The sequence below is a fragment of the Homalodisca vitripennis genome, chromosome 4 (assembly GCF_021130785.1).
Source record: "Homalodisca vitripennis isolate AUS2020 chromosome 4, UT_GWSS_2.1, whole genome shotgun sequence".
NCBI lineage: Eukaryota > Metazoa > Arthropoda > Insecta > Hemiptera > Cicadellidae > Homalodisca > Homalodisca vitripennis.
The window spans coordinates 132,251,761-132,270,156 of NC_060210.1; the positions used below are offsets into that span (position 1 = coordinate 132,251,761).

The 18,396-nt window shown below is 31.0% G+C and overlaps 1 protein-coding gene across 2 annotated transcripts in view; it reads right to left on the reverse strand.

Annotated features, from left to right (window-relative positions):
* Positions 1-5,471: 5,471 nt before the first annotated feature.
* LOC124360183 (DEAD-box helicase Dbp80-like) overlaps positions 5,472-18,396 on the reverse strand; it is a 33,421-nt gene continuing 20,496 nt past the window's right edge. Inside the window, exons 8-10 of one of the 2 annotated variants that reach the window (XM_046813569.1) lie at positions 14,812-14,974; positions 9,425-9,616; positions 5,472-8,533 (exon numbers count right to left, since the gene is read on the reverse strand). In XM_046813569.1, the coding sequence (XP_046669525.1) occupies positions 8,469-8,533; positions 9,425-9,616; positions 14,812-14,974 (420 nt within the window). In that variant the 3' untranslated portion in view covers positions 5,472-8,468. The remainder of the gene's footprint in view (positions 8,534-9,424; positions 9,617-14,811; positions 14,975-18,396) is intronic. The other variant, XM_046813570.1, reaches the window with a different exon arrangement.

The following is an 18,396-nucleotide window of genomic DNA, read 5'->3' on the forward strand; positions in this document are numbered from 1 at the left end:
CTTAAAGTATCCTCTTTTCTACTAATCCTCAAAAATGAATTCTCACAGTTCAAAAATCAATCCACAAAAGCATCCACTAAAAACAACTAAATTACTATGCTTTCAAAATTATTAAATCAATTCTCAAATCCTTTTCCTTAAAGCATCCTTCAACTTAAACCTATTACCAAAAGATCTCCTCTATTTGGAATACCACAAAACACATGAGGCCTATGACAAGCAAAATAATAAAAGCCATACCCATTCAATCCATACTGAGGAGGTGGGAGTTGGCTTACCCATGGATAACCAAATCCAGAGATTTTACCTAAACATAAAATAATTTCCTCATTTAATTCACTACATCGATTGCAGGTTTACTAACTGGAAATGTATTGTGTAGATATTGTATGCTATATTTCACTAATGTGTTAAATAGACTTAGTGAAAGTTCTACCTTTGTTTATGCAGATTGGCAACATTGGATACTTCAAATTGAACCTATTTAAATCGATAAAGTACCCAGTGGGCATAAATTAACCCATTTGTTTGTACTTTTAATGTCTCTATATTAAGAAGAAGACAAATATCTTTACAATCTGATAAAGGTAAGCCTGCTCTTCCTATCCTATCACAACTCTCGAGTTAATATTTCACTATAAATATAATTCATGCTTCATTTACTCGCTACCTCCAAACATCACAAAAAACAAATCAAAAAATAATTAACTAGACAATGAACACTTACATACATATAAAACAATACAAAAATAAATAAATAAAACACATAAAATGTGTAAAAAGATAATAAACATAACTGAATGTCAGTAAAAATTACAACAATGATCAAAAACAATCAGCTTGTAAAAGAATAAAACTACACCTATATTTTCATTGATAAAATGAATTATTTAATGATTCACCACCTAAAAACTGATTAACAGTGGCACTGATACGGATCAAGTTCAACTACCACAAATTATGATCAGACAGAGCGTTGTTGTATCATCACAGTGGAATGCGAAGTAGGATAAAACAAACATTTTGTATACACCTTAAAAATAATTTATTCAAATAAACTAATTGAGGCTTCAAACATAAAACAACCAGACGTACTAATAAGCCAACTGTCTTTTAAAATTTTTTGCCACTTTGTCTACCAATATCAATTATTTGAGGACCAACAATTTTTGCATTATTTTTCGACAGGACCATATATTTATACGGCCCATCAAAAGGAATATGTGAAAAACTGCACTACAATAGCTGTTTGTAGACTTTCAGAGGAGGAAATCACAACAATGGTAATATATTTAATAACATCAAGTTTTTTCATCGAATCTCTACAGGGTGTCTAGCAAAATGGCTTCAAGAAATTCCCTGACTTTCCATGCAAAAAAATGTCCATATCCCATGACCAATACAATTAACAGTTTTAACAAAAATAGTTTTATTTATAAACAATGTGAGTGTAAAAGTATGGTCACAGATACTGATCAAAATACAACTGTAAGTTAAAAAAGCTAATATTTACTTGGATAAAGTTACAAGTTAAAATAAAGGGCTGCATGTGCAGTATATTGGGATGTTTGGAATTTACAACCAACCCAACCCCAGAAAGTTCTAGAAGGTCTACAAAACTTATCTTTGCTTCTTCTGAATAGTCAAATATAAAATTTTGACAATTACAAGAAAGGGTGTCTACTTCAGAGGAATGACTTTTGATGACTCTCAGTGAGTGACCTTTGAAGCAACTTGTTTACTTGTTTTGACAACCATTACAAAAGTAATGTACAAACTCGACATCTTTACAAAGCAATATTCAAGGCCATATTTCACTTATTAAACTGGCAAATATATGCATACATTGAAGAAACCGTTTTTACAATATTACCTTACTCCTTTGTTTGAAGTTTGTTTTTGATCACAGGTGGTTGGTCAGCGAATAGAAACCTATTGTGACCTGTATTTTGTAGTTCAGTTTGAATAATTAGTGTTGTGTTTTTTATTAAGTGCTTGTTTTAGAGTTAGTGAAGTTGACACAGCATGGTGGTTGTGATTCCTAACTTATGCGTGTTACAATGCTCTGGTATGATTTGTTTATTTTAACCTAGTTTGTAATTATGTGCTAGGTTAGTTATTTACCTGAAAAAAAAAAAATCAGATTGCAGATTTCGAAATGGAGTGTTACTGATTTTTTGTATCACTGAAAGATTGCAAATGGCCGAAAAAATCCTGTTTCCTTCATTACCTTATTACGTATGTGTAATATTCAGTTGACCAAGCAATTTTTATACATAGCACTTTAATACTTGTAAAAAATCAAGACAATTAACAAAACATTGCAATTTGTTAATCTATTTACGCTTTTTATACACAAAGTACGATAACATGTTTTAACGATTGGTATACTACCGATCAGCTGCAGTTCGCAAATATACGCAGTAATAATTGCAGCGATACGTATCATACTTACAGAACTGCAAGCAAAATATTTATAAAATTAGGATATCTATCTACGGATTTTCATACACAAGGTACATCACCTAACTTCGCCTGGTAAAATAAGACATTCTTTACTTCTTTGTACATCAATAAACACGTCTTAGTGTTTACATATTAAACTCAGCCGATACATTAATAAGATTATCTATTTACGATTTTTCAAATACAAATATAACAAAATAATGGGTGATTTGTATACTGATGATGATCAGCTGATAATTAATGATGCAGCGTCTATCCTCAAATGTCGTTGACCAATTTTCGGACCTGAATTTATTTTTTTAATTCGGTAGATTCGAGATTTTGCTTCGACACATCACTGGTTATTTTCAGAATGCTATAAAACAGATATTTCTGTAACAAAGTCATAATCTATGAATTTTGGTGATTTCTGTGAATCCTCATTAAAATTCATAACTTTTCCCGGACTTTCGTGACCGGTAGACACCCTGCAAGAATAACCATACAATTTTCTCTGTCTATCGTGAAATTCCCTGACTTTATCCATTTAGAAAAACTTCCATAACTATTCTCGGTCGCTAGACACCCTGTCTTTAGAAATATGGTTTGTAAAGAATCTAGGTATTTTAAAAGTCTATTTGTATTATTTATTTATAGCTACTTAAAAATTTGGAGCATATTTGTGATAAAAACACTAAATATTTAACCTGTGTGAAACAATTTTACCAACTTTACAATACTATAGTAAATGAAAACACAAAGTTAAGTTCAAAAATAAAAAAGTTATGATAAAAACAGTGTTCCTGGTTTATGAACTCGGAGCTGGGCATGGTTCATTACTAAGGCAAATCATAACCTAAGGTAGTAAACTTCTTCTATCCTGATACCATCTTTAGAAAATTCTCTTTTAGATATTGAAGTGGAAAAAAACATTGTCAGTATCGTCATCTAAATCACTAGAAGCTTTACCAACAAATAAATTTGTTAATCACTGTTAGTTAATCAGGAAAAGAAAAATGTCAAGACCAACGGATTTGCCTATAGTCCTCAAAGGGTTGAAAAAAGAAAACCTAAACAAACTGTAACAATCAGAGAAACGTCAGTCAAAAAAAAACTTCGCACACACACTATAACTAAGATCAAGAATAAAAATACAAAGCTGAAAGCGGCTAACTTTTGACTGTCCACCCACCCAACAATTACCATCCTGCCTCCCCCGCCATTTTGCTTCAGATAACTTGGCCTACTGCCACGGGAAGTGCTTATATTGATTTTTTGTCAGTCTTTCATCATATCTTGTGATTTGCAAATGTCTTGTTCATAGCACTTGTTCTGTGTAATGACATGGTTAATTAATGCTCGACACCTGGTCTCTCGGGTATATGCTTAAGTTTTTAAGTACTTCTTGTTAGCCATGACTTTGGCGAGTTCATAGCTACAAATGAATTAATTTTCATTTGTGTGTATGCTTAATGTTATGTTGTTTTACATGTGAAGAAGAGGAAAGATACCAATCCTTAAAATGTAGTGTTCTATTTTTGTTATATTAAATGTTCAAATACCTGTCCCCTTTTGCATTTAAAGTGTGAGGGTGAGAATTAATTGGGATCAAAACAATGTCGCTGGTGGTCATTCCACAGAGTTTTTTCTGTTTTTATGACACAACTTTTCAAGCAAATCTATAAAGAGAACACAATGTTTGTACCGAAACACTGTCCATATTGTCCATAAACCTTACAGGCCTATTTAGTAAAAATGTCCACTACTTTACGTTATTACTGAATTCTCGCCTTCAGAAAAATAATTACAGACATAATTAAACATGTGGTGGTATTTTGAATTAACTTAGCCATTATAAATAAGTTCCACAAAAACAACAAGAAGCACACTCAAAATGGAGTTCAAATCCTTTGTCACACGTTAGTGTAAATGTTCGCATACATGGAATTTTGATTGCTACTCTATCATGGCAATAAACACAAACGGGAAGTTATTGCCTCAATTAGTTGAGTCCATCCATGAGATAAAAGAACCAGCTTACTCATGAGACAAAATAAAGACTATTCAGTTTGAATACAACAAATCCTAATGTACTTAACATGTACTCATACTAATTTGAAGCATCATTGTTTAACACAGGAGTAAGTCAAATGTGATGGTAAACCTGAAGATCTCAAACACGCTAGATACCTGAGAATGTTCAGCAATAGCTGCACATACACTGCATACTGTGTACACTTTTAAGGCACCTGATAACTGTAGCATGCTATTCACTTCTTATCAATCAATCTTCGTTAAATATTGTTGAAGTTTTCCAGTAGATTTGGTTAATAAGAAAACCTGAATGATCTGATTGGGGCGGATAAAAAGGGCACTACTGTACATAGGCTAAGCGTATAAAACAGATTTATAATAATTTTACCTTCTGGTCATTTAATATAAAGTTCTTCATCCAAGGGCAGAAATTGTTATTGATTTCTAGTTTTTAAACAACCAGTTAAATTAAGTATGTTTTAAAAATTATATACATACTTTGAGAAAAACTCATACTACTTTACTGGTATTAGTCCTATAAAATGTTTACTGGTATTAGTCCTATAAAATGTTTCAAATTTATGAATTTTATAAATGTGAACTAATATTGCCTACTACCATTTCCTTATGCATGATAATATCTAAAATGCCACTTAAAAATTTAAAGTCCAAATTCAACAATGACAGAATATTATACAGGATGTATGAAACCATCTGGACTACCACTGCCTGTATCTGCCAAACAAATTAAAACTTAATCTTTGTTCTAACTCTAATCTTACATTTTCAACTCCAAAGAACTCAGAGAATTATTTTTAACTCTGTTAAATAAACAAAAAAAAACACACATTTAAAGAACTGAGCTTCATTTTGCTCAAAATTATTTAATATCAGGGAAATGGAAAACAAAAAAAACTTTAAGACATAATTTTCAAATATTAACCTATGCCATCCATATGCACACCAAATGAAAGGTCAATAAAACACAAAAATGTGTTGTACTAGTTATGATTTACAACATAGGTTTATTGTTGGAACAAAGATTTTTTCCATTTTGATTGTTCGATACAGGTGCCAATGTGGCCCACAGTTTAGGCGATACAGTGGTCCATGTGATCTGATACACTCTGTCAATGTCTCACTAAATAGAGGGTCCACACCACCTATCACCAGTCAAATTGCTAAAAACAATGTATACTTACAATCACAAAAACAATTCAACAGCAATATTAAAAACAAGAGCTTACAAAAACATTTCTTGAATTATTTATTGCTTACTCAGTGAAATTTTGCTAAGATTCAGATTAATGTAAGCTAATAAACCAAACGATCAGTTAAAATACAGATAGTAGTCATATACAGTATAGAATATGCTGTATTGATACTGCATGTTGTTTAACATGACCAACATATTGCCACTGCAATAGTACACAAATTACACTTCTTATTCTAGGCAATTATTATATGCCCAAACAAATTTTATACTTTAAGCTATACAATATAGGATCAATACACATTGCAGATGATACAGTGGGACATGGATAATTTAAAAGTTTGAAATTCAAAAAAAGTTCTAACTTTTCTTCTGGTGATTTGACATTAGCATTATATGTAATTATAAAATAGGGTGGTTAATATGAACTTTATTTTTGTTCACTAAATACTATATTGGCCATAGTACATAATTTCTGAGCTAGGATTCTTAAAAATAAATGCATTACTAAAATGCATTATCTTGTACTGTAATTGACTCACTATAGCTATGAGCATAGCTGAATGTATCAGTACTTTATCTAAACACTGTAAAGATCAAGGCCTAACCCCTACCTCTCCAACTCAAACCCATACTCACTGTTTTTATTTAGCCACTATTACTGTCACAATACTCAATATTGAGTAAATAATTACATTTTGTATTTGTTACAACAGTGTGTCCATAAATTATCTATAAAATTTGATTTGTAATGAGTAAGAAATGTCGTATAAAGTATAAACCTAACTTACTTAGTTTACTGTATGCCTGTTTTTAATTTTTTTAAATTATATATTTAAATTGAACAAAGGTATGAAGTTCAAACTTTGAAAAATTGTTTAGTTGCAAAACTAAACCCCATTTTGAAAAAACTTCAGAAAAATATCATGTCAGGTTTAAAAATGGCAGCCTTTAGTTGGGTGGAACATTTTGCAAAGTTTGAACTTTATACCTTTGCTCAATTTAAAGATATAATTTTTTATTATCCCCTAAAACGCGAACAGATTGACAAACGATAAACTAAGCAAGATATGTCTACTTTATATGATGTTTCTTATTCAATTAGACCTTACAAATCAAATTGTGAAATTTAATAGAGTAATTATGAACACCTTGTATATCAGTACAATTTACCAAATATGCAGTATAAACAACATTTAACTATGTTCCTAGCATTGGTTTTGTTATATAAATATCATATGGAGGTTAATATAATTTTTCAGCTCTTCCTAAAATGCTTATACAATTTGAATTTTCGACCATCTCTTTAAATTTCGAATTATCCATGTTTCATTGTACCAGCATTGCCCAATATTTAATTAATATTATTCACGTTAATACATGTTTAATTGAATAATTTTTTGAATATAATTGGTAAAACTAATGATGAAGTATTACTTCAATATTCAAGTAAGAATAGAATAATAAATAAACAAGGACAAAAAAAATATGTATTGAGACGATTACTTAAAAATATATAATTTATGATACATTAATTATTAAAATTTGATTCTGCAATACACCCAAATTGGACGTTTTAAGGAGAAAGATAACTTTATGGCTAAACTATTAATACAAAACTAGTACTAATAAGGACTCTAAGAGATATTAAAGGGATTTTAAAATGTACACAATTTGTGATTGAATGCTATAACTAATTTGGTTTATAATGTAATAGTGTTAGTTTGAACAATGAAAAAATTCAAAGCTTACGTACGGCTTGTATTTCACTTGGACTAAAATACTAACAGTTTGTGTGTCTGGTTTGTCCAACAATATAGCAAATTATAGCATGTTTTCTGTATTGCCACATAGCTTTACACGTTGGCTTGAATGCTGCTTGTTACTTGCTAGTATGTTAAACAATTTTGTTCAGCTCTAGAATAAGTGTAAAGAGTCTTCTGTTTGGAAATGAAATTGTACAAGAGGTATTGGGACAGGAGCAAAATTGTTAACACTGTACAGTTTCATACGCTACTACAGTATAATTATGAGTATGGTTTATTTTAGTGCAACTATTAAAAAATCCATATTTTTTTACGTCCCATATACAGCCTTCAACAGAATGTAAACATTTTATGTTGAGCCATTTGTTAGTTTTAATAATTTTCATGTTGTCCATAAAAACAATTACAAGAGGATCACAACCAAGCCGTGTCTTACAAAACAGTGGCAGGTCATTGTCCGTTACATTGTATGTGAGCCATATTGGATTAGTTCATAAATTTATTGGACAAAATTCATACTATGATTAATACTTTCACTGTTAACAATGTTTTTGTTTCGAGTATTGTAAAGAAAAATAAATTCTAAATTAAATAATAGATCTTTATAATTTAAAATTTAATGAAAGGTAAATGCAATAGTAAGCAGTAATTGAGCTATCCACTCAACGTCCATACATCGAAAACAGTACAAAAATGATAATGTTTAACCAAACTCAAAACCTAAAAATCTGACATCCATTTTAATACTAACTAAACATTACTTAACTCTACATTTTCATTTGCGTGGAAAATATTTACAGGAATAGTCTTAAAGAGTAACATTAGACATAGTAAAATTACAAGGCCATACGCAGAGTGTACATAGTTTTTAAGGTATTCAATTGGTAACCCAACGTGCTTGCCCTCCTGTTATGTGCACTGTTGGCAAAACTATTTACTGGCAATACAAACAAGTGAATCACTTCTGTAACAAAAATTATAAACAACAAAGAACGCATGTACTTTTAAGGTCATTCATTTCCCAGTTTCTCTATTTCATCCACATCATCAGTGTTGAGACGTACAATTTTCTTTCCTGAAAAGAGAAAATTTAAAAAAATAAGTAAAGTCAGACTACAATGGAAATAATTGGATAATAACATGAAAACGTAACTAAAAGAAGAATTGCACAAAACTTGCAATGAATGCATGATAAATGCTAAGTGGTGACTTACTGAAATTCCTTCTAATAAACCCAATAGAAATTGAATTTGTAGTGAGTTAAAAAAGCACATTTATGGAGAATTTCTCATAAACTTGCATACTAATACATACAATACATTATTTATACAATTTGATAACCCTAACTCCACCTCTTTAATAAAGGCATATTTCATAGTTTCCTACAAATCCCCGAAAACTACCACACTACTGTTACTAACCAACATTAATTTGACTTTAAATCTTATAACATTAGAATTTAATAAGTATTGGGTCTTGTAATAAATGACAATGAAATGTTGGGATAATTTAACAGCAAAACAAAATAACAACATTTTGTTTATTTGATCTTCATCAATAAATGGTGAATTTTTGTGTTTTTTTAGTAAGATGGGATGTATGTATTGGAGCATAAAATCTTAAATTGATTTTAAAAGTGTAAAAATGTGTTCCGTGAAATATTGTGTTATAATTTACACTTTATGTATCAAGACCTAACCTTGCAATTTAATAAAGTTCTTTCTATTCTATCCATATTTACGTAATCAAAGCTGGTTTTGGCCTCTGGACCTAAAATGTTAAATTGTTGTTACACAAAAGTTTTGATTAAAAAATTATTAATTATATTAATTACCAGCCAATAAATTTGCACTTTAGTAATATTTCAAAATTTAATTGGAGCGATATGGACATGTTTACGGTTTGATTAGTCGGGAGCAAGTTTTTTTTCAACAAACTATAGGCCTAGAATTCCAAATGTACTTACCGAAATGTTCTTCAATTTGTATAAGTACTCTTCTTGATTGAGGACCATCTACCAGATTGATAGCAAGTCCAGCTTTGCCGAAGCGTCCTGTGCGACCGATCCTGTGCAAGTATGTTTCACAATCTGCATTTCCGGCCTGGTCTATGGGGAGGTCGAAGTTCACGACTATTGTTACTTGCTCTATGTCGATCCCTGAAAGATAAAGTGAATGAGTAAGACGAATACAAATTTTTAATGTAAAATCACAAACTTAAATGCCACAAAGCAAATAGACCAGTAAATGTCTTACTAAATCATTGATATATGCATAGTAGTGCTAATTATATAATTAATTAATTATATTTTTAAAGATTATTAGTAGTACATGTTTATTTTCATCACAATTGTGTATAATACTGCAAAATATGTGTCTCATGGAGTGACTAAAAACTACAGTTGGTGGAAACTTTAAAATATTTTCACTGAATTAAAACTTTTTAGTAGTTGATGTTTTTAGTTAGAAACAGTTGCAGAACAAGTTTATTGGCTGAGCGTTAGTGATATTTATCACTCGATGGACAGGAAAATTTAATTCTGTCTGTTTGTCTATCTGCATTATATCTCAAGAACAACCTGACCTACAGACTCTAGATCTTACATGAAACTTCATTTCTACATAGACAAGAATGAGTTCTATGTACATGTCCAACCATGGGATTTGGGTGAGTGTCATTGAGACGTTTAACTTTGTTATTTTAGGACAAGAAGCTGAAAAACCTCTCATTTTAATTAGTTCTACACGGAGGAGATCTATGAAGAGCAATATCTATCTCAGTCATGTCACCTTAGAAGAACAGGAGGCCAGCTCTGTACCAGTCTCTCCAGACAAAGCAGGCAGGGTTAGCCCTTATGTCCAGGCTAACAAACAATGATAACTCTTAACTGTGACATGTTTGGCACTTCTAGCTTGAGGAAGCGTATCTTTAATGTGGTTGTGTTTTTTTTTTTTTTTAAAAAAAAAAGGAGAGGCCGATCCCCTTTTAAGCCTTATTCTGTCCGCTCTCATGGGCCACTGGCCTGTGCGAGGATCTTATCAAACAGAATAAGGGGGAGAGTCGATACAGTACAAGGTCAATGGTACTGATGGTAACAGACAGGATTTCGCTTATGCATTGACGGATTTTATTAGAAAAAGTACTGTTGGAATTGTAATTATATTGCTCAAATAACTGGTATCTGGTAAATTTGTTATAACTATACAGTTTTTTGTTGTTGTTGGACTTTAAATATTTTTAACAGACGCCATTTTGTTAACCCTGCAACTGGCTTTAAGCGATTATCGACGCATTAACTACAGTTTCAAAATGGCACTAAGCTATTTTCGACGCATTAACTATGTCGTGATATGATCTCTCACAGCAAGTCTATTTTTACTTTGTTTGAAGTAAAACATACGTAAATCTAAAGATAAAGATTCAAGGTTTCATATTATACCATAAAACGCTCTATAGTTAAGTTAAATCTTTCATTATAAAATTCTAAACTTGGATGTTCACATTTCCGATTGCCATTTGTTTGCGTAATTTCCGAACACGCTAAAATTACTGTATGTTTGTAAAAATTCCCTATCGTGAGTTTACGTTCTACACGATCGTAAGTGTCGTCATTGAAAACAGTGTATTCTTGGCTTTCAGAAACATCTTTTCAATAGCCAGTAGGAAAATTAATGTTTATAAAATAAGCGTTTGAAAAGCTCGTGTTTTGTAAAATCCCAAAATGCCTAATGCGTCGAAAATAGCTTCATTAAATTTTGTTATTTTTGTTACTTTATCGTTGTCTGGAAATAGTGAAAATCATATCAAAACAAAGAAGAAGAATTGCTCTAAGCAACAGTATAATAGACAACGAAGACTATGAACTAGTATTTTATTTTTGTTCTGTTGCGCAATCACCGACTCAGCCAGTAGAGAAGAACAACGCATCGCATGGTTGCCATGTTGATTTCTTTGTTGTTATTACGCAATTGCCGGTATTAGTGTATTGCTTGCTATTCATTAGGATATTTTAGACATTTCGTTATTTAGTGTGTATAAATAAAAGTTTGTTTATCGTTTTTTTTTTTTAATTAGTGAAGTGAAAAATGTAGAGGTTAGGTTTTAGGGAATAGGTTGGATTTTTGTGAAACTGAAAATAAGCCTATGTTCACGTAGGTTCAGTGTTTTATAATTTTGTAGACAATTTAATTTTAATTATAATTAAATTTTGATTTGAATTTATGCAAAGGTATTTATTATAAAAGTGAAAAGGTTTTTTTTACTTTTTCTGAAGGTATTAGCGTTTTATTTCTATGACCATCGCTTGTTTTATTTTTTTAACAAAAAAATAATATAAATAAAAATACATTGTACATTTTTGTAAACTTCAATAAACGTACTATCTTTATAAATAATATTTGGATGAAAAGAAAATTGTTAGCTAAAAAAGTTAGGCATTTATTTCACAATTTTGACTTTTGTAAAAATTTAAAAAAAAATGTGTTGCCATATAAAAATATCTTATACAATGTAAACTTCTATAAATGTCATATTTTTCTCTTCTAAATATATGTATCTCTTAGAAAAAAATATTTGTTCATCCAATAGATTCCAAAATGTCAAAATGGTATACATAATAGTGCTATACAAACTTTTTTCAGATTTTGTAGTTTTTATAGATATATTGTTCAAAAGTACCAATAAACTTCTTTTACCTAAATATTTTTTTTGTAATTTGTAATTGAGGTATATAAGCAAACTTTTGTATATTTTAGAATTATTCTAAAAACTTTCATATTACCTGAGAGGGTGCTATACATTTTGAGAAACATTTATTCTTTACTAATATTTTTACGTTAATCTGTAAAAAAATAAAAATACATTAAATGATTCAACCTTTAATATTTTTTTGGGAAACTGCATTTATTTCTAAAGACATTGATGTTTTTAAAATGTTTTTATCTTAAAAAATAGATGAGCAGTGATTAAAATACAAAACCCTTACAAAATCACCAAAAAGTGCCTGCCATTTTGGGAAAAATGATGGCCAGTTCCAGGGTTAATATTAATGAAAATGACACAATAATTTTTTTAAATTTTTCTCATATATTCAAACTGATGTGCCAAATTTGGTTTTCTTAGCTTACATAATTAGAGATATTACATTTTTTATAAAAAATACAAAATGGCGGCTAGCGGCTAAAGGACACATTTTTTATCTATATTTATAGGACTTTTTTAGATTTTTGCTTGAAATGATGAATACTATTCCCCACAGAAGTTTACGACACCCTTTTGTGAAAACTCTGTGTGTACAGGTATGTATGTATGAATTATATATAACTTGATCTGTCATAGTTTTATTTTAACTGTTAAGCATGACAGTCAAACAAACACATAAAAAAATGGATCCATTTTTTACTAAAAAGTTCAAAAAATATGGATGCACTCTTCACTATAGTACTACTCCAATATAGTTATAATTCTACACATTCACATATCTATATTGTTATAATTTAATAAATTAAAAAAAAGGAAAATAGTAAAGAATGTTTCATTTACCAGATGAAGGTAGGGCTAAGAAGCCTTCTCTAACAGTTTACAATTTACTTTTAGTATTTTATTTTTGTTTATATGCTTTACTATGTGGTGAATTTTTGTTTAACCCTTCGCACGCCACTAATAAATCCATTAACTTTCCTATAATCCCATGAAAAGTAAAAAGATTTGTTTCTTTAAGTTCAAAGCTAATTTGTACTATAACTAAATTATAAAAGGCATAAAACTGGGCATTTTACTTAAAATTAGCATATTTATTGATAAAAATAAAAATTAACTATTTATAAAACTGTTTATTTCAATATAAAACAAGATAAATATTTCAAACTAATCACAACACTACCACCCGATGAAGAATAATAACAAGATACGTAGTAGATGTACGCACAACAGTTGTTGTGACAACAGAGAAAGCAGTAATACACGCCATGGATATGTTTGGTTATGGCTCTGTAGGAGATGCACATCTGACAAGCAGATGGTCAGAATAAGACAAAAGGTGTTTCCCTCCCCCTGCCATAGAGTGAAGGTCATGTGTAAATACTTCCTTGCCAACCGCAATAAGCACAAAGCGTGTATGGGCATTTTGACGGCCTTTTGTGAACTAAAAAACTCTCCAAGAGACATAATCTGTAATATCGGATATAACTGTAGTTGACGTTTAGGTAACAGTCTACCATTCTGATATATATATATCCGTCTACAGTGTGGGAAGGGTTAAGTTATTCTTTATGATATTTATTGATGCACAAGAAAGGTCCTAAATGGGCCTAACTTTGCTTATCAAAAAAAAGATTATTTATTATTCAATATTACATTCCTGGATCTGTTGTTGGAGGACTAAAAATTTATCATGTTATTTAAAATATTTTATCAAAATATATCTGAGAATTTGTTTGAGTTTCACTTAACACGTTCACACCGTTTAGGGGCTCTAGACCTTTCTTAAAACCCGTCATGGGGCTCTAGAGCCACGCACTTTGTATAATTTGAAAGGTGAGCTTAACCCAGCCGTACTTTCAATAGTCTTATCAAATGTGACAACAGAGAAAGCAGTAATACACGCCATGGATATGTTTGGTTATGGCTCTGTAGGAGATGCACATCTGACAAGCAGATGGTCAGAATAAGACAAAAGGTGCTTCCCTCCCCCTGCCATAGAGTGAAGGTCATGTGTAAATACTTCCTTGCCAACCGCAATAAGCACAAAGCGTGTATGGGCATTTTGACGGCCTTTTGTGAACTAAAAAACTCTCCAAGAGACATAATCTGTAATATCGGATATAACTGTAGTTGACGTTTAGGTAACAGTCTACCATTCTGATATATATATATCCGTCTACAGTGTGGGAAGGGTTAAGTTATTCTTTATGATATTTATTGATGCACAAGAAAGGTCCTAAATGGGCCTAACTTTGCTTATCAAAAAAAAGATTATTTATTATTCAATATTACATTCCTGGATCTGTTGTTGGAGGACTAAAAATTTATCATGTTATTTAAAATATTTTATCAAAATATATCTGAGAATTTGTTTGAGTTTCACTTAACACGTTCACACCGTTTAGGGGCTCTAGACCTTTCTTAAAACCCGTCATGGGGCTCTAGAGCCACGCACTTTGTATAATTTGAAAGGTGAGCTTAACCCAGCCGTACTTTCAATAGTCTTATCAAATGTATCATACAGCATTTTGGAATGTGTTTTAATGTTTGCTATACATAGAGCATTTTTATGGTTTTTTTGATATGTATAGTACAAAATACATACAACATCTTAAAAAATAAATATAATCAAGAACGTGTTACGATACTAACCTCTCGCAAGAACATTTGTTGTAATGAGCACTTTTTCTTTGCCTTCTCTAAACCGGTCCAGGATTGCGATTCTCTGCTCAACCGTCAGCTCCCCAGACAGAAGTGCGACTGCATGGCCATCTTTGGACATCTTCTCAGAGAGCCAGCTGGCTGTTTTTCTTGTCTGCAATAATTTGTTTTGATGTTGTAAATAACAATAATTTGATGGAATTCAAGTTGAGCTATATGTTGTTTCAAGATGTTTCTAGCATATTTGAAGTACTTATGGACAACTGTGTTTAAACATTTGGAAACTGCAGATATTTCATTAAATTACTTTCTTAAATATATTCAAATAATACAATTACTGAAAATAGTTGTATATAAATTACATATTTCAAAACGGCAACAAAACACAGTTATACCATTTTTACCAATGGGTTCTCAATAACAATTGTATCAATCCAAATATTAACCCTTCCCACGCTTAGGAAGTATTTTTAGACAACCTACATTCCATGGTCTAGTTAGCACATTGCCAGACGACCGATGGTGAGCATTTTGAACACCTACTTTGAAAGATTTTCAGTAAGTATTCCCCTTAACTTCTTCCTTAACAGCTACAGTATTAGTTATTTCTTATGTAATAATGGTATTAAACATTTTTTAAACTTTGAACAGCGATTTCTTCCGACTGGATCAACCTTTTGAAGTCCGGTTTGTGGCATTGTTTTCAGTTCAAGTAGACATTTAAAATGATGTACAACTCAACATAGGCTGTCATTAAAGATTTTCTTATAACCCCCGACGGGCCTTCCCCCAAAGGTGAAATCCGACCACTATGTACACAAAAAAGTAGCTTAAAATTTCTAGTAATGGTATACAAAATTTGATTATGATATCTCTTGTCGTTTAAAAGTTATAAAGTCGTCCTAAGACTTAATGGTCACCATGTATATTGTACTATAAATTTCAATTTAGATTATATTTACAGTATGATACATAGTTAATTTTTGATTTTTAGCAGTATATATATGCTAGTTTTAGCTAAAATGCCTGTTTCATATTTTTTTGCATTTACCTCTTATAACATATTTATAATAAAATTAGCTTTGAGCTTAATGAAAAATATATTTTATAGATGTCTTGGCGTTGAAGAAATATTATGGAATTCGTTAGCAGTGTGCAAAGGTTAATTGTCTTTCTTCAATAGGCAGGAATGGGTGAATTATGATACCAGAATACTTCGATACATGAATCACCCTAACTATGCTTCTATAATAAAGACAGTTTTCGTTCCATTTTGTAATTCAGGGGTATTGAGGTATCAACAATTCACGATATCATGGCTCTTTTCACTCAATTCGAGTAACAATATTTTATTTGTTTCTTCATTCTGTAATAAATCAATAATTAAAACACTAAATATGCTGTTGGAAGAATAATCGTTAATAGAAGGCTATATTCCAGTCAAATATCACATTACCAATCGCTTATCAAGTACCATAGTAATTTTCAGTCAAAGTCCCATTCAAAGAATCAATACTTTTCTTATTACGAGGGGGTACCCAAAAAAAAACCGGAATTATTTTATAAAAATTATATATTATCAAATTTTTTACAATACAACCTTATCTCCTTCAAAATAATCTCCATTACAACTAATACACTTGTCCCAACGGTATTTCCATTGATCAAAACATTTTTTGTAGTCATCTTTAGAAATGGCTGCAAGCTCGAGCTTCGTTTTTTTCTTAACCTCTTTAACGCTGTCAAATCGTTGACCTTTCAAGCCTCTTTTCATGTGTGGAAATAAAAAAAAGTCGCATGGAGCGAGGTCAGGCGAGTAAGGTGCGTGGGGCAGCGGAACCATGCCGTTTTTGGCTAAAAACTGCCTAACTGAGATGGCTGTGTGTGCCGGTGCGTTGTCGTAGTGGAAGAACCAGTCTCCAGTCTGCCACAAATCGGGTCTTTTCTGGCGAACACTGTTGCGCAATCTTCTTAAAATCTCTAAATAAAATCTTTGGTTGACAGTCTGACCTGGAGGAACAAACTCAGAATGAACAATAAATTTATGAACAAATTTAGTATCACTCGATTGTATGCTGGTGTTGTAACCTACTATGCTGGCATAATTTCTCTTGAGTCTGCCAGAGAGATGTAATAATTTCATTTGTCTCTTTGTGCATCTGTTCATAGGATATCTCAATAAAATGAAGTATGGACTTGAAATTTTACATACAACTTCAGCGAAACCTGTTACACGATATGTTAGTGTGGCATACTTCTACCTTGTATAAATCCAACAACCATAGTGTGAGTTATAAGTATGCACAATTTTATAGGTTATAGACTAATTTGACTATAAGTTATTATTTACTGGAAATTATGTTAACTAGTGTTTCTTTTTATAATATCATAACCAACAATTACAACACATGCAACAGTCACAATATTTGTGATAACCAATTATAATATTAAATTAATATTTGTAATATAACACTATATAAATCAGTTCACAAAATAGATTTACTAAGAAATATATTTTATTGTGAAAATTATGGTATATTTAACCGGAGTCAAAGACAGTGGTTTGTTACCACTGTTTTAGCAAGCATTATATTATTGTGTTTACTATCTATTTATATGAGGAAATTTATTAAAAAAAAAACATTGTTTAGTTAGATATTGTTTGGAGTTTAACATTTGTATAACGGTGAAAACAATTTTTTTAGAATCTGCTTATATTCTTAGTTATAAATAACATAGGAATCAGTATTGAATTAAGAACTGACAGCACAATGTTGGTATTGAAATTGAACTTTTTTGTATCAGACCATCTGTAATATCAACCATAGAACTGTCCATACCAGTTCTATCCATCCAGTTTACTCGAACAACAACAGCGGGTATCCTAAGTGCTATTTGCAAATTCAAGACATCAAGTTAGGATGGCTGAGTGAATGTGTTGTTAAGGCACTACTCTTGGATGCAGGAGTTAGCCTTGGTTCGTTTCCTGTGACTTATTTTAGGGATTTTTGAGGTCTGTCTGGTGTACACTTATGAGAGTCACTGGTTTGTGGAAAAGCTGGGGGGAGGGTCCACCTTAAATTGACAGTGACAGGCTTTGGTGGAAGTTGACGGGATTAGTGATTTTCTTATATAAATGTTCCAGATCCAAAACACACATTTTGCAATTTTGTCAGTATTATTAAATAAACATCCACTTTATTTTGTTATTTTGTGTTCTATGAGGCATTTGTTATGGAATCATGACCATAATAATAGTTTCTTACAGTTATAAAACCATTTATACCACAATAACACCTAAATTGTAAAATGCAAAAGTCCGTACTCAGGGCAGAAATCAGAAGTTTTATTGGCCATTAAGTACTCCAAAGATTACAATAGGCTTCGCCAAAATAACAATTTTTCAGCCTGATTCAGGTGATATTGTATAAATATATACTAGTTTCCAGTCATATCTGTTATAATAAATACTTAAATCTATTCAAATAAATAAAACATTAAGAACAAAAAAAGACATGGAATTAAAATCTAATTTTTTTTATCTGGTATCATATTCATGGAAAAAATGTATCTTAA